Here is a 21,729-nt window from a genome sequence, read left to right on the forward strand (position 1 = left end):
CCCTTTCACCATGAGTGAGCAGGGCTTTTTTTTTTTTTTTTTTTGCTTTAAATAATTCATCAGGAGCAGCAAAAAGTGCAGTGATTGTTTGCGGCACTCTGCAGTGGAAGGTAGATAGATGGTCCCCAAATTATACCTTAATCTGGCAAAAAAATTGCGCAGATCCAGCTGTAACGTAAAGGTTAAAGCAGGAGGGTATAATTAAAAGGATATTTTGTACTGCAGCGATAGGTTTAAGTTAGGGTAATGTATGGCACATTTCCTGGCCTCAGGGCTAATTATCTTGTCTCCAGCCTGGCTCTGGGAGGTGGGGAGAAGGGTAACAGCTTTATCTCGCTGATGTTGAAAAGCAGCTGGTGTTAGGGATCGAGGCACTGCCTCCCCTCGGGCTGGGAAATCCTGGGGTGTTTTGTTCGGGGGGAATCCACGAGCTTGGGGCTATCAGCAGTAACCGGACCAGGGGTCTGCTGTGATGGATGTCACCATTTAGACAAGTGTGAGGGCGAATAAAAAAAAAAAAGTGACACTGAATAAGGCGAATACTTTAATGGGTGTTAATACAATGAATGCCAAACAATGATGAAAGCGAAGGGAACGTGAGTGCCTTATTCATGGGACCCCAAATAACATCAGATGTGAGATACATCTGAATGTATCTGGGTTTATTCCCAGCCCCATAAGCGCTCAGAGCTTCTCCCACAGCCTGGTGAGGCAAAGGATGATGGCAGGGCATCCACCCTTCTCCAAACCGGGCAGCTGGCATCCCAGCGGAGGGAGAGTCTGCCCCTTTTTGGAGGAAAACAGATGATTTGGACAAAAGCAGGGACTCGTCTTCTCCAGCTGCTGGTTTTCCGTGGGCTTAAGTTGTGTGCCCCTTGAGGGCTTAACGATATTTTTCTAATTATTTTCTTTTCCTTCTAGGAACCTTGGAAAATCCGGACTGAGAGTCTCGTGCCTCGGGCTGGGTGAGTAAACGCTGCGGCCGCCGCAGTTCCTGCAGCTACCCGTAGCCCTGGGGTAGCGGTAGCTGCTCTGGTATTTCGGTTAAAAAAGTGTGTTCTCAGAGCCCCAGCCTGCGCTCAGTCTTGCAGATGGCTCGTGGCAGAAGCCCTTACGTGTGTTAATAACTGCTGTGTGTATCAGCCGAGGCGCTTGCCCATGATGTGAGGAGATGCTTTTCCACCCTTAGCGCTCGAGTGGAACCGTGCAAGGGTTTACGGCATAAAATCCTTCTAATACGACCCGACCCCCGGGAGGGACAGCCCGCAGAGACCACATCTGGGATGTCTGTGAGTGCCCCCAAGAGCGTTAAGTGTCGGAGCTCCCGTCTTGGGGGATGGCAATCTGCCTGGGCTGTGGGCAGATTTTTATTTTATCCGGTGTGTGTGTACCTTGTTATTTCTGTTCCATACTGATTTGAAAACTAAAGAATATCTTATCAATATTTTACCTTATCAATATTTTATCAAAAAGAGCCTCTATAAGCACTGCGGCACATACGTGCCGGCCCTGCAGGCTGTAGTGCGGTGCTGCTGGCCTTCAGCTGCCGGGTAAGAGCGTGTGCGATGGACTGGACATCTCCTGATGGCTCTACTCATGCGAGTAATTTCTTTGATGGCCGTTGAACCACTCATGTGAAGAATGCTTAAAAGTACATATATACGTATATATATATAAAAGAAAGAAAACCCACCCAAATGCTGTAGAAAGGAGGAGGCTGTTTTTCTCGCTGCGAGCACCGTCCCGTGGGGCAAGGCTGGGGCATCAGGAGCGTGAAGGCTCCGGGGATGCGCAGAGACCCCCCAGGGATGGATGCTCAGCTCTGCCGGGGCCCCTCCAGCCCCGTATTAAAGGGGGTTTCTTTTTGCCCTGGGGGTGAGAGGTGCTGGCACAGGGAGGTGGAGGCACCGGCGCATTTTTAGGAAAGCATTTGGGTGTGCTGGGCTCCCGTGCTGCTGCCTCGGGGCGAGCGGGTGAAGGCAGGAGCGGGCAAGGACCTGGGCTCTGCCTGCATTCGGTGCCTGCTGTGGCTATGGGCATCCCCTTCCAGCTCCCCGTTCCGTCCCCAGCTGGTGCCGGTTGTGTTCACAGGGCAGGTGCCCGAGGGGTTAGCTCATTTTTTCCAACACGCTTTGAGATTTGATTTTAAAATAGAGTGAAATGTGAAAGTCACCCTCTATCACAAGTCACACAAATAAGGCCTATTCTGCCAAGAAGAGCTCTTCTGGTTAAAATAGATCCAGGCTTTGAAAGGAGTTGTCTTCTTATCCGTGCAGAGATTTTATTTATCATCCTTACAGTTTCACCAAGAGCTAATGTTGTGGTGGAGAAAAGCGATGGGAAGGAAGTAGCAGCAGGAAGAAACGTCTTGCAGAGCTTTTCTTTCCTTTCAAGCATGTGGAGCTGCAGCAACATCTAAATATATTGAGCCTTTGTGAGTGCAGCTGCACGGGATAAGTGGGGACTGAGGAGGGGGCGAGGGCAGGGCTGGGGGAGAGCTGCCGGGCATCGGTTTAGAGCCAGACACCAGGCTGTTCCAGCAGCAGTGAGCCCTACAGCCCTTGCCGTGTCTGGAGGCACAGGGGAGAGGAGAAGTGGAAAGCCCGAAATTCAGTTGCCACCTTCTCTTGAACGTCCAGGTATTTCTCCTGCAGCACAGCTCGTCCTCCCCTCCCAGCACGGGTCCGTCAGGTGTCTGCTTTGAGTGCCGGCTTACATCACTTTTTTAAATAGCTTCTCTTTCGCAGTTCCCAAAGAGATAAATGTGTTTCCTTAAACTCTCTGCAGCATGAAAATCTAATCTAAGGTTTACTAAAGTTTTTGAAGGCTCAGCAATCTTCCTTAAAAGCCTTCCAAAATCTCAGCAAGGTGGGAGTGTGCTTCATCCTGTAGCATGAAAAAGTAAGTGGAGAAAAAAGTGAAGTGGGACAGAAATCAAAGGCAGGCAGCGCTGAGGCAACGCGCACCCTTTAATTACGTCCCGCTTCTCCCAGCTCACACTCTCTAATTAATTCATTTGCTGGGTGCTGCCTGCAGTGCGAGAAGTGTTGAGTGAGGATACGAGGTCAGGCGTGTTAGCGGCATGTTTCACAAGGAAAAACCTTCGGGCAGGGTTGGTGCGATGGTGGCTGAGCATCGCTCCCGGCAGGCTGGGACCGCTCTGCCGCCCTGAGCTCCCGCGGGACCCGGATCCCGCAGCATCCCGGTGGCTCCCAGCCAGGCTGGGATTTCACCTCCTCCTTTGAGCAAGTTAAAGCCAGGTGAGGCTTTAGTTGAGGAATCTTCATAGTCTAACCATGGGCAGGCGCACGGGCTGGCATGAGGTCCTTTCTGTGATGCTGGCTCGGAAACGCAGTTGCGATGCAGGGGGAAAAAAATAAGGTCACGTTTTTCTTGTAGTTAATTCAGAGCAAACTCTGCCTGTGGAGGCAGCCTGTTGATTTTTTGAAAATGTTGAGACAGCCTCCAACAAGGTGATTAGCCCTGACTCCAAGGAAACGAGCAGCAGGATGAAACCAGCCATCCCAAACCCCCAAATCCAGTTCAATGTACAAAAGCGCAGAAGAAACCTTCCCAAACGAGTGGGTCCTGCAGCCACCGGCGGGATACCCTGCACTCGCGAGCGGGTACAAAACCAGACGTTTTGTGAGCAGAAAGGGGTCGGCTGCTGCCATCGCCCCTTGGTGCTTCGCTCTGGGGCGAAGCTTTTGCAAACCCAGCCCCAAATGTCAGCTGGCCCAGGACGGCAGCAAAGGGCCCCAGTTTGCACCCAGGCGCTCGCGGCGTGCAGGGCTGAGCATTTGCTGGTTGCTCGAGTGCCAGACCAGACCCACGTGCCAGATCTCCATGTGGCGTCGTGCTCGCCAGCAGCAAGCCAGGGATAAAATTGTACTGGCAGGAGGCAAAGCTTTGGCTTCCAGCCAGGAACGCCTTTTTTTTTTTTTTTTTTTTTTTCCTCCCTGCAGAGGTGACACATCTGCTGGCAATGACATTATCAAGTGGTGAATTTTGCATCAGCAACTAACCCACTAATAATCACACCTTGCTAGGCTCTGGTGTGTGATGGAAATGGAGCCAAATCCAGTTTTAATACAGAAATTCCTCTGTTGAAGGTGAGGATATCCAGCTGGGAAATTGCTTTCCGATGCAAGGGAACAATGGGCAAGGGACAGGAGAGGGAGGTCTACCTGCCACTGCCACGCTGAGTCGTGGGGGGATGCGTTTCTGAGCAGTGAATTGGAATAGGCAAGAGAAAGAGAGTGACTTGGTAAAGGGAAAAAGTAATGATTTAAAATATCTCTTTCTCTAGTATATTTTTCTTCCAAAATACTCCCGTTGGCTGAGGTTGTGAATCATCCTCAGTCGTTGTTTGAAATGCCAAGTGCACCTTGTGCTTTCTGGAGTGATTTTTTTTTTTTTTTAATTTTTAGTTTTATTGGAGTTGAGCAGCGGGCGCCGTGCTGTGCCGCAGCCCCCGCAGCTGCCCCGGCTGCTTTGGGTTCAGGGGCCCCCCCCCCCCCCCCCACCGACTGCCCAGGGGGGTCGTGGCAGGGGGATTCCTGTGCTGCCTTCCCTGCTCCCAGCTCTGGCTGGGACCGTACCAGAGCATCTCGCTTTCCCGAGCGCCTCTGATGCTTTAGAGGTCACCTTGCTGAGCAAAAACTCACCTCCCTGCTTGCTTTTCGCAATTATCAAGGAAAAAAAAAAACCCCAAAAACCACCAAAACCCAAGGATTGCCCACCCATGTGGTCCTGATGATGCTCGCTCTTCAGGGTCCCAGGCCCCTCGCATCCCCCCCGCTGGGGAGACCCAGGGCAGGTGTACCCACTATTGCACATATTTACTACTGACATTTAAAGAGATAAAGTGCTCGTTATTCTTACGTGAGCCATTGCCAGCTCTTGGGCTGCTCTTCATGTACCCCAACACTGGAGCGTTTTGCCCCTCCGTTACGCTCTGCGGCTCGGTGGGGCACGGTTTGTGTCGTCGGGTCGTAGCCACGTAAATTTGAGAGAGGATGGGCGATCCACAGGGTGTATAAGTAATTCCTTTTCCTCTCACCTGTGCTGGGGACCTGTATGCATACTTAAGGAAAAAAAAAATCACTTTGGGATAAACAGTCTCAACCCATTTTTCAGTAGGAATGCATTTTAATGTATTCCTATAAAAATAACACTTCTGAAGCTTTAACATGGAAATCAGGCTTCATTTGGATTTTTTTTTTCATCTGCATAAAGAAGCTTAATGATAAACTGAAACGTATTTTCCCTTTTTATCTTAATTGTGCAGGACCTGAGCGTTTTACTCCAACAATAAGAGCAAATACCTTTCCTGAGGTCTATAACCAGTCAGGCGTAACAGGGGCAGCTCTGGGCAAGGTGGGTGCTGCTGTCGCCCGATTATTGCCCTCAGAGAGAGCAGAAGTAAATGCAAAATTAGTTAGAAATACATGTGGTCTTTGCTCATTCTTTTTATTTTGGTAGCCTTAGCGGTGTTACGCCTTTCTGATCTGTGAAAACTTGGTTCTGCGGGAGATCAAGAGTTTCAGTTTAAATACACCATAAATATGCGTCTTTAAAAATAACTTTTTTTGTACTCAGAGAAACCTATGTATAAAATAAATTCAGATTGACCTTTTCTGAGAGAAAGAGAGCAAGATCCTCCTAACGGAGCCGACTCTCCTTGTTTTGTTTCTAACCAGGGACTGATCAAAGCAGCTCGAGCGTTCGCAGCAGGCACGCTCCTTGCTTTCTGACTCCTGCTCAAGGTTCATCTTCCACGCTCGCTGTGAGCAATGAGCTAACCAATACATTTTTAATGAAGGTGTGGGAGCGCTTACTTATCTATTGCACCAGGCCCTTTGCAAGTGCCGGCAGGCAGGGAGCATTTAATTTTTCCCCCCTTAGCAGCATCACAGCTCGACCCCTCCCCGGCAGCGCGGTCTCTCCTCCGTCTTGCCCAAATTGCACTGAATTTTCCAGCTCGGGGCCTGAACCCCTCTGCCCTCCTTATGGAGGGACAATATAGGGCAGGATTTTAAATTCCGGAGAGTTTTCGCCTGAGCCACGTGAGCTTTGATCCATCCATTCAATGAGTAACGCGTAGTTTTATACGTAGCTGGCGTGCAGGTCTTGAAAAGCGCGGGGAAAAGTTGTGCCGTAGATCAAAGTGACGTCGTGACAAGCTGGCAGAAGGCACAGGTAATGTCACAGCCGCCTCTCTGGTGTCTCAGCATCGCTTCCCATGGGGGGTTTTGTAAGGTCAGAGAAGTAGGGCAGGAGCGATGTCTGCCAGGGTGAGTACGTGCTGTCTGATCAGTGTCCCATATGGGGCCTGGCGCTTCCCAGGCTCACAGCCCTCTCTTGCTTCCAGTGGCTTAGGAAATATGTATTCCTAATATATATATATATATACACACACATATATAGGAAATAATATTCCTATAGCTTAAAGAATATTAAATCCACACGCTGTTTCCACCACAGGATGTTCTTTTTTTTTTTTTTTTTCGAAGCAGTGGTCATAAAGAACTAATGCCCTAAGTTTTTCCTAACAGTAGACCAGGGTCTGCAACTGAGTCTAAACTGCAGCTACTTTTTGAGCCAGCTAGCGAAAGCGCTGCTCATCGGCTATGCTGGCGTCAGACCTTGGCTTTATGGAAAAGGTCCTGGAGAAAAGTCACTTTGGGTTTTAAATACTTCATGTCAATAGAAATACTTTTTTTTTCTTTTCTTCTTTTCTAATTTTGACTTGTATGGTGCTAAATGCTGAAGCACAAATTTAGGAATAGTTTCATTCCCCAAACGACATGTTTCAGCAGCATCGTAAATTTTTTCCAATTTGTCAAATTGAAGCTTTGGAAAATGAAATCAGTTTTGCAAAGAGCTTCACATTTTGATAAAATTGTGTATTTTGGCAGCACAGCATCCTACCGGCACTTCCCTGAGCAGGTTCACGTGCCAGTCCTGGGTCCGCACTCCTGTCCCTGCTGTCGTCCCCCCCCGGGAGAGGGGTCTCCGGTGCCTGCCCAGCTGCAGGAGCTCTCCCTCGAGGACACAGCAGCCTCTGAGCCAGTTAACCCCATTTTAAACCTGTTTAATCCCAAGGACCCTGAATTTTGGTAGCGCGAATTTTTTGTTGTCAAAAACCTCTCGTAGTAACAGCTTATTTTGTTCTTTCTAGGGACATGGGTCACTTTCGGAGGTCAAATCTCAGATGAGGTAAGTAATGCTTGGTGTAAGTGTAATGCAATGAAGTAAAAACCAATATGAGATATTTTTAAATGAAACCATGGCTACCGAAATGAGAGCCCGTGTCTGTTCGAGGCAATGGCAGAGAATTACGATGCAAAGCAATACAAAGCTTGCGCTGCTGCTACAAAAAACCCTTAATGAATCTGACATTTCCAGATATCAACTTTAATAAAAACCCCACCTATCCCTTAAATCGATTTTCTTTTCCATGCTGTTTGGAGCGATATTTCCTCCTTACCATTGGTAGTGGCACTGTTCCTGGAGCAGAAATTGGAAACTATTTTTGCATCATGTATGTAACCAGCAACAGTCATAAATACAGGCAGGGGCTCGGCTTACAAGGAGCTGCCTGATGATTTATTTTTTACATAATAAGATGAAACAAATGAAAATGAACTTGGGTTTCCTACGCACTCTTGCCTGTTCCAGATGGCTTTTAATCTCAGTTAATAATCTTCCCGAGTGCTGGGTAGCACGTGGGTTTCCCTCTGTCTCAGGTACGCTGCAGATCCATCAAAAGGAGATGCAACCTCCCAGCTGCCTTCCCTCTAGTACATGAGACAAAGCCCAAAATAACTTTGGCAGAAGGAAAACAGCTCAGGAGTCTGAACTCAAAGTTTTTTTGCTTTTTAAGTCACTTGATCTTTGGTGGTATTTCTTCTGCCGACGATGGATCACTGAGTTCCTTCCTGTTTCTTGACGTTGCGGGCTGAAGCAAGATGACTTTGATTATAAATTTGCTCCCTGGCTCTCTGGCCCTCCTTCCTTAGAATAAGTCAATGCAAAAGTGTTCATGCATGGTAAAATAGGACTGAAACGCAGCCCCGTCCTTGAGGGATGCCCACCCTAAGGACGTTGGCCATGTGTGGGTAGCTGCCAGCCCCCTCAGGGTGCAGAATCCCCCCAGGGAGCAGCGGGACTCTGATGGGGATCCCATGAAATGACCTTCAGCTGTTTAAATACCTCCTGAAGTCATCTGGAGAACTGCAGGATGGCCTGTTGGGTAGCCAAAAAAAAAAATTAAACTCTTGCCATGGAAATACCCTTTCTGTATTAAACCCCACAGATTTGCAGACTATCTTCTATAACCCTATTAAATTCTTGGCCGCTTTCCTATTAGAAAGTTCCTATGAGAAGAGATTAATTCCTCCCAGGATGAGTCAAAGGGAAGTTGATGTAAATCTGTGTTTTGGTGCTTCTCGGGCCAGCGCACGAACCCCTGGGTGCCCTGCCAAAGGGTCTCACCCCCCGGGCAGGGAATGCTAACACCCCTCCCGGCCCTGCTGAAGCCCCTTTGCTGAGTGTTCAAGGGTTTTTCCCCGTGTGGGACAAGCCGCCGGCTGCTCGGGATGCGATCTGCCGCCCCTCACCTCTCCGTCTCTGCTTCCCCGAGGTGGCTGAGCAGCTGATGACCATCGCCTACGAGAGCGGCGTCAACCTGTTCGACACGGCCGAGGTGTACGCGGCCGGCAAGTGAGTGCCCAGCATCCCGCTCCGCTTCCCTGGGGTCCCTCTGCCTGGCTCCGCTCCTCTCTGTGTCACAGTCACTCGTGATGGATAGGGCTCTGGTGGTGCTTGGGAAGCCCCCTGCCCCCTGAGAGGGGACAGAAAAAGCTTTATATATTTGAGGCACTCTTTAAAAAAAAAAAAAAAAAAAAAATTAAACCAAAAACTCTTGTACCCACCTGAAGACTGAAATGTATCACTCGTGCTGCTTGCTGTTGGCACAGGGAGAGAAATGTCCTGAATAAATGAAAAGTCATTCCTGAATAAATGAAAAGTCATCATAATGGTGATGAATGGCCTGTGCCAGTGACAGCTCCCAGGCGCAGATCCCGGCACGGGGAACCGCTCTGGCTGCAGCAGAGCTAATGCTCTTAGTGTCACTGCGGAATTGGGGGAAAAAAAAATATCCATCCATAATACATTTGACTTGGGCTGATTTATACAGCTTTGTATTTAGTTTAAAAAGCGGACGGGGACATCACGTCCCTGGTGCGGGGGGACCAAGCGGCTCTGCCTTCCCAGAGCAAGTTCAAGCAGACGTAGGGCACGGGGGTGGAGGGCTGTCCCCGTGGGAGCGGGTGGACAAGATGCTTTGGGGGGAACCGTCCCCCGTGACGGGGATGTCTGCCCACCCCGTCGCAGCCGGTGCTGGGTCACCGTCACCCGTGGAGGGGAGAGCTGCCCAGCCGAGAGGGCTGCTGCAGGCTGGCGTCTGGGTGTCCCTGACTGGGGGAATTGGGATGGACGGCAGCTGCGACCGGGTACCTGGCGTCGAGCATCCTCCTGCATCCCCTTACGTGGGGCTCTCTTTTGCGCAGGGCTGAAGTCATCCTGGGGAACATCCTGAAGAAGAAGGGCTGGAGGTACTGGACCGCTGGACGGTGCTCCCCGCCACCCACAAACGAGCGGGACCCCTGGGAATAGGAGAATCCTTCTGGTTTTTAAAAAATGATGCGTGTTAGGTGATGCTGGCCCAGGAGCCAGTGCTGCTGTTTCCAGGCGGTGCTGGGAGCTTGCGTGTGCGATGGTCGCACGCAGAGCAGGCAGCCAGGGCTCCTGCCGCAGCCAGACCTTTCGAGTGCCAAACAAAAACGCTCTCCTGTTTTTTTGGGGGAGCGCGCACCGGCTTCATGAGGCTGCGATCGTCAGCCTGCGGTGCTGCCTCGACCGTTGCACGAGACCATCGTCTCTGTGCCGGGCAGAGTTAACGCAACTTGTGAGCGTATCCATCGTCATTGCCGTGCACGGTGTATCGAGACAGACCGTTTGTGCATCGGCATCCTTATCTGTGTACGTAAGGCTGTGTATTAAGAATGCAAAGCTGTGATGGGCCTTCATCTTGGGTAGCCTGGTAGGAGATGATACCTAATTTAAATGATGCACATTAGCATATGTTGTGTAGTTTTAAGAGCATTTACATAATCTTTAAAGACCTCCCCTGTGTGTCATATTCAGCCTTCAACTGAAGAATGGGTTCTGGCAGTGCTCGCTCCAAAATCAGTATCCCCTGTGTTAGGGGAATGATTATTCAGTAAGAAATATCCTGGATACTGGGGAAGAAAAAAAATTAAGCCTAGCAAAAGCTGGAGAAATTTTGTGTTGTGCACGTACAGTTATGCAGCAGGGTAGTTTGCGAATGATAAATCTTTGATTTACTATCACATGGGAATTTATAGATTAATTCAGTGAATGTACCGCTCTTGGAGTTTTAGTAACTCTGGGAATGCTGCATGATAACAAGAAGCACTGGATTTGGATACCAGGGGAGAATAGCGCTGTAGCTCTTGGTTAAGGACTCTGGAGATTGCTTACTCCGTAATTAAAAATGTATCTTCTTTTTGGTCAATTCACTTGAATTAGCTTTGGTTTCCAGACACCAGCCTCTGGTCACTCCCTGCCTGCCGCAGACCTGAGTGTGGGAGGAGAAGTGGCCTGTTGTAAAAAGGATTGTATGATGTGTGAACACCCGCTCTGAGCCCAGGGCTGCGAAACCAGGCACGGCCGCCGCCGCGGGAAGCCAGAGTACTGCCGCGTGTCGATAAGCACCATCCTGCTTGGTTACGTATAGGTTTTTTTAACAATAATAATTTTTCTGTTCTGTTTGCAGGAGGTCCAGTCTGGTCATAACAACAAAACTGTACTGGGGTGGAAAGTAAGTCTCACAGTTACTCATACTGGCATTTGCTGCTGGGTGCTTTTCCCTTTCACAGCTGTACAACCCGGTGGAGATTAATAGCAACTTGGAGGGGTGGTTTGTTGCTCTCATTTTCTTTCTCCTCATTTTGCGGAGTCTTTTAAGGAGTCGGAGCTCGGCAGAGGTGGCAGCCCCCAGCAGAGGCCGGGATGCCGTGCTGGGTACGCTCCTGCCCCGAGCATCCCTGCGGCTCCAGGAGCTGGAACTAGCAGGGTGAAGGCTGCCTTGCTCTGAAATCACGGACAATGTCAATGAAGCCTCAGTACCGGGCGGTCGGCCGGGGTACAGCTCCGTCCCAGCACTGCCTGGCCCCTGCTGCTATGCCAGCAACCTCACCCCTCCTCTTAGAAATGCCAGACGGAGGCTCTGCAGTCAGGCAATATCCATAGCAGGGCTGTTGCCACGTTAAATTAAGTGGTGTTACTTGTCCCATGTGCTGTTGTCATTGAGACCGGGAACCCAAATGAAGTTCAGGGTCTCTTTGTCATATGAGTTGTAACTTCATTTTTGGGATGCTTAAACCAGAATACAAAATTAACGCTCCCTGGTTGTCAGCACTTCAGGTCTCTAACAGCCGTGTACCCGTTTTTCTTTTGCAGAGCTGAAACAGAAAGAGGGCTTTCGAGAAAACACATCATTGAAGGTACGTGTTGCATGGGGCGGGGGTCTGGCCGTGCCCGAGTACCCCGGCACGGACACGGTGGGATGCAACCAGCGGGACCCCAGGGCGATCACTCTCCCACGAGCCAGGTCTCCTTGACTCCGGCGCTCACTGCTCGTCCGTGCCAGCCCTGCGCAGGGCAGTTCCCAAGCTTGGCTGTGAAGTGCCCAAAACGCACCGCAGGATTATTCTGGCTTCTCTCAAAAAGCGCGAGCGAACGCATTTTGCACGCAAAAAGCCTTCTCTACCACACCTCCGTGCAGCAATAACCTTTGGGGTTTTTGCTGTAATAAGCAAGCGCGTTGTCCTTGGCCGGCGGCGTGTGCATCGCTTGCAGATTTATCACTTACCTGCAGCGAGCGGGGTTTGCCGTGCCGGGGTTTCATCGCTTGCCGTGAGATGACGGGAGGCAGGAAGGCTCGGTGGGTCCGGAGCTGCTTTGCTGACCCCCCCAGCTCTTTCCCGGAGGGACCAGGGCGGTCGGCAGACGTGGCCGTGGCTGCGTGGGCTCCCTTGGTGGAGCAGGGAGGGATGAGGACACGGGGCACGATGTCAGCCTGCAGAAATAGCCTCTGGAGAGGTGCCAGGTCCCATCCGCCGAGCAGCCGGCTGGGGAGGGCTGTGGGTTGCTCTCGGTGCTGTTTCTTCTCTAGTGTTTCTTCTCGATTTGGTTGTACGTTCCCTCGCCCAGCTCCTTGCACCCGCTCCCGCATCCTGCTGAGAGATGCCGTGCACTACCTTACTCATCCAGCGGGATTTATTCACCCAAGTCTCTGCTGGGTCTAACGCATGCTCCTCATCTTCATTCCAGTGGCTTTTTTTGTCCTCTCGGATGCATTATTGTTGGAGAGGGAGTGAGAGCACATACATTTTTCTATACAGATAAGTGTGTTTCACCCAATCTGGCTCTTTCCAGAGGGCTGTTGGGTGCTGGGTCAGGCACCCAGGTACAGTAGCCATGGGCATAATTATAACTTGCCCACTTAACGATAACTTAAAACAGGATTTTACATGCAGGACACAGAGCAGGGCCCATAAAAAGACACGTTTCTGTCATATTAAGGATCAGCAGTGTCAGCCATGACCTTGTCCCAGTGAGAGGTGCCAGCCTGGGCTGTCTCCTGACGGGGGCTGGAGCAGACCCCCAAAACCCCCCAGGAGGACCTGATGGGGTCTGACAACCCCCGCTCCGTGCAGATCATGAGCAGATCCCAGATAAGCAGCCAGCAGCATGGGGGCCAGGATCTGTCTTCTGCATAAATGCAGAGCAAAAATAGCATGGGTTTGGAGAAAAGCTGTGTAAAGCCGCGGAAGGGAGTTCCTGGGGGTGTCTGGCTCCTCGGGGGCCGGGGATCCTTCGGGACAGAAGGGCAGCATCAGGCTTGGTACCTGTGCTTCACCTCCCTGCAGAGGGATTCGCACCGCCCGCCTCTTGTTGCTGTTTGACCCGCTTCTGTCTGCTGCCACAGAGGGATGTGCAAAACGTGTTCTTTGGGTTAGTAGGAAATTATATGCTTAATGCTAAGGTCCTCGGGGGAGCCCCGGGCCAGCACTGAGCGATGCCAGCCTGGGTAATGCAGGGCTGAAGCCCCAGGGGAGCAGCACCCTCCGTCAACCAACACGCCGCAACGGCTGCAGCAACGAAAAGTGATTTTCTTTATTGCGCCGGGTATGCTGGGGTAATTAGCCTCCTCTTTGATTTATGAGATAAGTCCTAATTGTTTACAGTGGTGTTTGGTTAAGCTAATGTTTGCTGTCAAGACAAATTAGAAAAGAAAAATTCAGGCTCATCTACATTACACGTGTGCCGCGGTGTCGGTGGTTTGATGGTGCGGGGGGGACCAGCCCGTTCACGATACACACTGCAGAATAGGCGGGAGGTATGCTTTGGTCTTTGCTTATCAGAAGGTAGCATCCGTCTGCAGAAAATCGGGTTTGCCTGCCAGAAATGGCAGCTTTAACTTGCATTTGGCCATTTGCATGTTTTGTCACCTGAATCTGCAATGGCCCATTTGTCACAGCTTTCAACAACCGGGATTTGTTCCGTATGCATTAGGACATAAATTTATATGGAAAATATTAATACTGTATTTGTATTATCCACCCCTTGCCTGGGATGTCACTGCCACCCACATAACACCACGGCTAATGCTGTCCCGAGGGGGTGAGGCGGGATGAACGTGGCATCAGCAAACTGGGTGAGCAGGGCAGCCTCCTCCCTGGGATGCAGATTTGGTCATCTTCCATCACAAAGGAGCTATTTCTTGGTGACAAGGAGCGTCACTGGAGCACGGTTGGTTTTGCCCCATAGTAACCAGCTTGTACATCTGGAATCGTCCTGGGAAGTTTTCATTATTTAGTATTTGCAGAATTCAGCTACATTAGGATATGACTTTCATATTAAGGTAATGCTGCAGAAAGTTTTTTTAGCAACATGTTATTGAACTTTCATTTGAATACCCCCCCATGAGGCGGTGTCCCGGCCACTGGTGACACTAGACCCAGAGGCGCTGGGGGAAGTTGCAGCCATGCCACAGGCGGTCCGAACCCATCCATTTTCCATTTCTTGTGGAGCTACTTCATGAAACGATAGAAAAATACTGGCAGCAGTTGAAATAACTTCACAGAACACATAGCAACTAATGTTAAGGTCAACGTTAGCTATTTTCTATAAATACATTTGGCAAAAATGGCCATTTTTTTCATCCCAAAATTCAGCGAATATATTCAGACTGCTCTATTTTGGCTCATTCTTCGTGAACATTCATAAAAACATTTTGTTCCTGGGAAGATTCATAGAAAATAAGTGTTAGAAATCCTCTTCTCTCTCTCTCTCACACACACACACATATTATATATATGTAGGCTTTTGATGCCATCTCCCATCAGATCCTCTTAGAGAAGCCGTTGAAGCCTGGGCAGTCCTGGACTGTCGCTGCTGAACTGTGCCTCGTCTTGCTCTGCAAAACTCTCTCTGCCCTATGCAATGCGTTGGTGGGCACAGCTTGCTTACCCTGCAGAGAGGGTAAAGCCCTTCGTGGTGCTTTATCTGCTCACGATAACGTATCTAACCGAGGGCCACCATCCTCCCACCTGGGCTCGCATTTCTGGAAGGCTCCCCTGGGGCAGGGCTTCCTTAGGTGGGACAGCACCCAGGCGACGTGCCCCTGGGCTTGCACAGAAAGGCTCTGTGATATTATTCAGATTAAATAAACTCTGAACAGAAGTGGAGCGCTGAAGTCGGTCCCTGGAAGCTGCCTCCTGACAGGCTGGCCACGGACACGCTTGGTAACCGGTGTCTGCTCCAATCCAAATCTCAGCATAGTTAAAAAATAAAAGCAAATTCTCACGGAAGAGGGGGACTCTGCACACGGCCAAACCAGTGTTTTCTTCTTAGTATGGCCGCATAGATACGTGACAACATTATGCAGCATCCTTCTCATATGCTATGTGGTTGTGTGTGTATATATATATATAATATACATATGTACCTGTATGTACATATACACCGAGCTCTATTTTAGTCCTAATGCGGCACTGTTTTGTACCTGTCAGCTCTGTGCCGCCGCACTCCTGCCTCACTCTGACCTTGCAGGTTCTTGTCTCTGCTTTGCTGTTTCCAGGGCTAAAGGCTTCTCTCCAGAGGCTGCAGCTGGAGTACGTGGATGTCGTCTTCGCCAACCGGCCAGACAATAATACGCCCATGGAAGGTTAGTGGAAGCTTGAATTAAAGGTTTTAGTGTGACTGATCCTGGCTTACAGGCTTAGACTGATGATGGTAGGAAATGAAAAACAATTTTTTATTAAATATTCAGGTGTGGCAGCTTAAATATGAAATACCTCATTCGTAATATCCTGGAGCCCCATATATTTACACTTCAATGAAATGGATTTGTATCTCTTGGAAGGAAATTGAAGTTTCCTTTACGTCCCAGCGGTGGCTTTAACATTGTTTGGGTTTTTATTTCCTTTTCCTGATTCCTTCATAGGAAGGGAATTTGTGTTTGCATTTAAGGCAGATCTTCTCTGTGTCAAATGAAACCAGTATATCCCTGCCCCCGGTGCGGTCAGCTCTGGAGAGGGGAGCGTGCCAGTGCTGCTGTCCCCATCCTCATCCCTGTCCCCTGGGCTGCCCGCATAGCACATACTTCTCCTGGCGCTAAATCCAGGGGTGCGATCCAAAGTGTGGTCAGAAACAAGAAACAACCGGGAAGCTTTAGGGTTCCCTGCCGCGAGCGCCTGAGCAGCTCCAGCCGAGTCTCGGGGTCGGGCTCAGCCTCGGCACCGCAGCCACCCGCCCCTCGGTCCTGGTGGAAATTCAGGGAACGGATTTAGGAACTCGGCAGATCTGTGACTGCGCGCTTTAATCATGTTTCACGATTGCTGATAAGCATATATGCATGTTTGGTATGTGGTGGTATAGCCCAGTTCTCCAGGAACCTTCATCAACATGTTGTGGGGTTAGCGCCCTATTTAATGGGCACCAGTTCCTGTTCCTTCTCTTTTCCCATCGGAGTTAACACAACCATTCACACTGTGGCAGAAGATTAGCTTCGCAGCTAAATAAAAAATAGCAAGAAGAAAGACTCGCAGGCTGTAGAAGCTGTCATAGATGAGTACATGTAAATCAAACAGACCTGGAGCTTGACAGGCCCCTTCGAAGCTCCTGGCGTGACTTTTGGCAGTCGTGACACCTATTTTCTTAACGAACACGGGGCCGTGCGACCGGCCACGAACCTTGGACGGATGGCACTACTGCTGCCCCGGCCGACCGGTGCCGGCAGCTACGGGTTCAGGGAACTGGCCTGGGATTTTGGGACCAGTGCAGCTTTTGCAGTAGCTGATGAGGTCAAGGAAGATGACATGTTGTATCCCGGAGGGAGAAATGACCTCTCTGCTCAGTCAGTTGTCGTCTAATGAGGCAGTGCTGAGTATATTTCCCGTGCCCGCACAGACAGCTGATCTCAGGCGTTTGCAGCTTTTCAGATGCTACAGATACTGCTAGCAGCGCTGGAGCTTGCCAATAAGGTATAAACTGTGGTGCTTGGTGAGATTTTGAGCAGGGTGAAAAAAGGGGCGTTTTTATTATGAATGGTGTGGTGTTGATTCTTCCTATGTACTTCATGCTTTTTTTTTATGGTTCACCTACTAAGCCACTTCTATCCCAGAGCATCTGTTGAACCATCTGTCAGTTCTGCACTATCTGGCACGCACAGTAAGTGCTGAGCTACCTTCACAAGACATGCAATTCCCGCTCCATCTCCTTACGTGCCTATGCTTTTCCCACGAGCAAATAGCTGCTTCTGATGGAGCAGAACCCCTAACCTTAAAACCCAGAACCTTAAAAACGTTCCCTGCTCGTGCTGCTCACGCTAATGCGTGAGGGTCCTGCTCGAGCAAACAGTGTGGCTGTACGCGGTAAGGTACAGCCAAGTAAATCAAAGGATAAACTTTGAATGTTCATTTTGTTTTCTTCGCTTGCCGCACGCAGGCAGGTGAGGTTTCTCTGCTATCGCTCGGGGTCCTCCATCTGCTGTGATGTGTGTGTCTGTGGGCATCAGCAGGCGATGGATCAGCAATTTAGAACTATTCACCTGGTCCAGCCCAGCCAGGGCAGAATCGGTTCCCGCTCCCCCAGGCTGGTCACGGACCCACTCAGGCTGCCTTAGGAGGTGTGGGTGACGGAGAGCTAATAAGAGAAGATGAGCATTTTGTACAGATTTCTTTATTGTAGGTGACTCTGGTCCCCAAAGCGTCAGGCAAAGCTTGCTGAATCTAAAAATCAGAAATGTATTTACCTTTCTTAAAAGTCTCAGAACAAACTAAAAAAGCTTTTCGTTGCAAAAGCAATGCCATATTAGCTTCAGGGGACACCTGGAGATGAGTACCCCGCGCAAAGCTCTTTGCACACCCCTGCAGTCAGGGCCAGGCAGGTCCCTGGCCAGGACAGCCGTGTCCCTCCTGGCCCCGCGGCAGCCAGGACGAGGGGCTGCCCTCGCTGGGACCGGCCATCCGGGGGGAAAATCCTGCTCCCGGCACCCGGGGGGCTCTGCTGTCGCGTGGTCCCCCCGAACAGGGACCTCGGGAGATGGGCGATGGGAAGGGTCTGTGCTTCTCTCCTGAATTTCTGCGAGTCTCATGCCTTGTTAGTCAGGCTGGAGAGCTGATCCCCCAACTGCGCTAGCAGGTGCTTTTTTTTTTTAATTTTTTTTTTTTTTTCCCCAGGCAGCTTTTCCAGCAGATGAGGAGGGCAGCTCCGGCTGCGGGGAAGGAGGGACCCCGGGGTCCCCCGGTGAGACCCCCCACATTGTCACGGCGCTGGGGGACTGGGCGCCCGCTGTACAGCCAGCCCCCAGCCCTGGCAAGCGGGGAGGGAAGGTGACACGGTTCCTATCAGGGAACTTTAAGTTACTTCACAATTATTATTATGCTGCTGGAGGCTGTTTTCCGGGTTTTGAAACACCCATTTATATTTAAGACAAAATCTCCCCTTCTTAAGTCATGCCATTTGTGCCATCCAGCTGGCAGACCGAGCGGTCCAGGCATGTGCTCTTCACAAAGCATCCCTTCGCCATACCCATGGAAGCAGTCTCTGGTAAACAAGAAGATGTATATATATATATATTTTCTGAGTTGACTTCAGTTTTTCTTGAAAGGAGTAGAGGTGGGAGAAATGAAAACAACCATGGACTGAAATGTGTAAGAGGCATATGATGAAATGCTTATCAAAATTCCTAAATGGTAGTGTGGCAAAAATAGAAAACTAAACCCAGTGAGAAGCCAGTGCTGCCGAGGAGGGAGGGATTGCCGTACCCCTGCCCATTGCACACAGCATGTCTGGGGGTAGCCAGGTAGCTGCTTGATAATGGGGCATTTTGTTGAACTAATACATGCCCAAGAATAAAATGCTTGGAAATAGAGAAAAGTGTGGTTTTGGCCAAAATGAAGAAGAAGAAAAAAAAAGAAAATAATATCTGGCATTGAATTCTGCTCTTCATCAGGGAAAAAACTTCTCAAGCCAACGTTTCCCTCGAGAGGAAATGTCCCTTTTCCGTGGGAAGGCAGAAGCCCAGCGCAAGAGGCACAGTGTCTCCTGTACAGCCCTCCGAGGTTATAAATGGAGACTTCATCATCTTTAGCTGCTTGTCGCCTCCTGCAGAAGAAATCTCACAATAACGTCAAGATTGGCAGTGTAATCACCCCTCTGCCAAGCTTTTTTTTTTTTTTTTCCATAAATAGGATGAGAATCCTCATGATATAAAAGGCAGCTCATCTTGATCTTGAGACAGCGATGCCCAGAGTCGTTGTCCAAGTAACGGCAGGGATGTCACAAGCACACAGGGCTTCTCCGTGCAGCCCCGCGGCCGACCAGAGTCATCTCACTGTAGTTCCATGGGTCAGAAATTCATGGTGTAGGGGAAGAGTATTGGCTCCTTGCCGCTTTCCCGAGGGAAAAGCGCACTGACCTCGCGCTGATGGCGAGGTGCCTTGTGCGGCACTGGGAGTAGTGACTAAGTACTAGTTTCTTTTGCCTCTCAGAGCGTGTTTAGCCCATTTTTGTCCGTTTAAATGACGTGCTGTTAGCGGCCAGTGTAGTGCCAGTGCCTTGCCAGCCGCTGCTCGGCTCCAAAGGGCAAGGAGTAAGAAATATGAATTTATTACTGCAGCTGGGGCAGTTATTTATACTGTCATGGTTGCTGTGCCCTGGGGACCCCGCTCGGTCCCAGGGACCCCTCTCCTCTGCAGCGGCGCTGCCTGGGCTCCCCGCGATGCTGCGTACCCAGCAGGCTGCTCCCAGGGAGAAATCAGCCTTAAAAATGAGTTGCGAACAGTAAGCAGCAGCTATTTTCTTTATAGCATTAGCGAGGCATCCTACCAGGCTCTGTAACCTCCTGGGCAACCATGAGGGGTAGACAATTTTTTCTCCTTTTCTTGCAAACTAAAGTTTATGATGGCTTTTCTTCCCCCACAAGGAGACAGGGATGCTCAGCAGGGGTCTGATGGATGGAAATTAAAGATCCTGCCCTGGTGCTTATAGCCTTGTAGGCTTCCATCTTCCCCAAAGAAAAATGAGGACCGTGGGACTGCTGCGCTGAGGAGCTGTGCCGGGTTTTGCAGAGGTGCCGCCTGCTCCTCCCACGGCCGGCGGGGCCCTCGGCGGCGTGGGGTTCCATCATCCAGTTTTGCAACTTTATCCCCAGCATCCTAATATTCCTAGTAAAAAGAAACAGGACCAGATATATGCTTTTAGTAAACAAATTTTAAAATAAATTTAATTTATCTTTCATTTTATTTTTCGACTGTGCTGCCCTCTTGTGTTAAATTTTAAAAGAGATATTACCATAAGGCGGTGGTAGGCAATGGCCAGTTGGTAAAAGCAGTTTTTAAACAACTGCAGGATAAATGTCTTTACATTCACACTGTCAATGCTTTTTCATCCATGCTCGAGCAAGAGAACACAGCAGAAGTACTGTTTAATGCAAAGCTGCTCAGGCTTGTCAGCGGACTTGGCATTTATAAGTGGCTTTGGGAGGATTTGGTGCTGAAAAATTGGTCTCTGTGCAGTTCTCATACTTCTTTTTTCCCCTCCTTTAGAAATTGTCCGAGCGATGACACATGTAATAAATCAAGGCATGGCGATGTACTGGGGAACATCGCGCTGGAGCGCTATGGAGATCATGGTAAAGTTGATTTTTAGGAAAGTGTTGACACTTGGTAATTCTCCATCCAGGCTGCAGAGTCTGCTGAGAGCCATGCTGGGACCTGAATCACAAGCAGGTGTCTGGGCTGGGGATGTTTGCCTTCTACTCCATCCAGCATCTCTTCACCTAAAATAATTTTAAAACCTGTTCCAGAATGAGTCTAGTGTTAATTAGGAGAAGATGGGCTGATCTGGGGGTTTGGGTGTCTTGGCTCACTTAATTGGGGTTTGTTTCATTTTGGTTTTATTCGGCTGACTTCAAGAATTTTGGTAAAGCGCCTGTTTGATGGCCGTGCCCCGTTGTTGCCCCGTTTCAGACGTGGCTCTCGGCAGCAGGTCCATGACCCGCGGGACCGTCGGAGCTGCTGCTGCGGTGGGAACGGTCCCCGTGCAGGGGAGAATTCCCCGTGGGTGGCACTGCTCTGAACATGTCGCGTCCAGAGGTGCAGATGGGAAATATCCCTGCTCGGCAGTAGGGACCTCCTTGTTGGCTTTACCTGAAAAACCCTAGACTGGGGGAACCAGCATCCCGACAGCTCATCCTTAATGCTTTGTCAGAAGCATTTGCTGTTGCCCAGATTGGTGGTCGATGCCCCATCCCTGGAAGCATTCCAGGTCGGGTTGGACAGGGCTCTGAGCAACCTGAGCCGGTGGAAGATGTCCCTGCTCACGGCACCGGGGTTGGACTAGATGACCTTGAAGGATCCCTTCCAACCCAAACCATTCTGTCATTCTAAGAGATGCCAAGAGCGTCCTGCTGGTCCCTGCTTCTCGTGGCAGGGTCAAAACACGATAAACAAGCTCGGCACCAGCCATCTCAGCTGGGAAGTTGTTTGGCTTGTTGCTGCGCTGGCGCTGAAGCACCTTTGGGCTGGAGGAGGCAGGAGGTGGGCACGTACCCTGCTGCGGCAGGCACAGGGGCAGTGGGGAAGCAGGGCAGCCAGGGATGCGGCTGCGTTTCTACCTCGGCATGGCAGCTTTCGGAGGGATGTGCGTGGCCTTGCTAAGGGGTAGCGAAATGAGTTCGTTGGCACCTGCACGCTCAAGGAGGGTTGGCTGGTAGGTTATGTCCCGCAAGATGCTTTCGCTTAATGAAGTATTTTATCTACTGATTTCTTTTCTCCAGGAAGCCTACTCCGTAGCCAGGCAGTTTAACATGATACCGCCCGTGTGTGAGCAAGCTGAATACCATCTCTTCCAAAGAGAGAAAGTGGAGGTTCAGCTGCCGGAATTATATCACAAAATCGGTGAGACCGACTGCCGTGCCTTTCAGCTATTTCATTTGCAGAAAGAAATACAGAGCAGGCTGACCTGGGGCTCTACATGGGAACAGCACTCACCTTCCCTGGATCTGAAGGGGACAGACAAGTATCTATCTAATGACGCAAAAGAAAAACTGGCTTATTGTGCCTC

General features: G+C 50.1%; 1 protein-coding gene across 3 annotated transcripts in view; it reads left to right on the plus strand.

Annotated features, from left to right (window-relative positions):
• The window catches only part of KCNAB1 (potassium voltage-gated channel, shaker-related subfamily, beta member 1), a 70,284-nt gene that overhangs the window by 43,929 nt on the left and 4,626 nt on the right, over positions 1-21,729 (plus strand). For all 3 annotated transcript variants that reach the window (XM_010584934.1, XM_010584935.1, XM_010584936.1), the window contains exons 2-10: positions 922-965; positions 7,184-7,221; positions 8,648-8,727; positions 9,579-9,623; positions 10,868-10,912; positions 11,554-11,597; positions 15,239-15,325; positions 20,211-20,296; positions 21,443-21,563. In XM_010584934.1, the coding sequence (XP_010583236.1) occupies positions 922-965; positions 7,184-7,221; positions 8,648-8,727; positions 9,579-9,623; positions 10,868-10,912; positions 11,554-11,597; positions 15,239-15,325; positions 20,211-20,296; positions 21,443-21,563 (590 nt within the window). The remainder of the gene's footprint in view (positions 1-921; positions 966-7,183; positions 7,222-8,647; positions 8,728-9,578; positions 9,624-10,867; positions 10,913-11,553; positions 11,598-15,238; positions 15,326-20,210; positions 20,297-21,442; positions 21,564-21,729) is intronic.

The sequence above is a fragment of the Haliaeetus leucocephalus genome, unplaced genomic scaffold, assembly GCF_000737465.1.
Source record: "Haliaeetus leucocephalus isolate CR32 unplaced genomic scaffold, Haliaeetus_leucocephalus-4.0 Scaffold1014, whole genome shotgun sequence".
Taxonomy (NCBI): Eukaryota; Metazoa; Chordata; class Aves; order Accipitriformes; family Accipitridae; genus Haliaeetus; species Haliaeetus leucocephalus.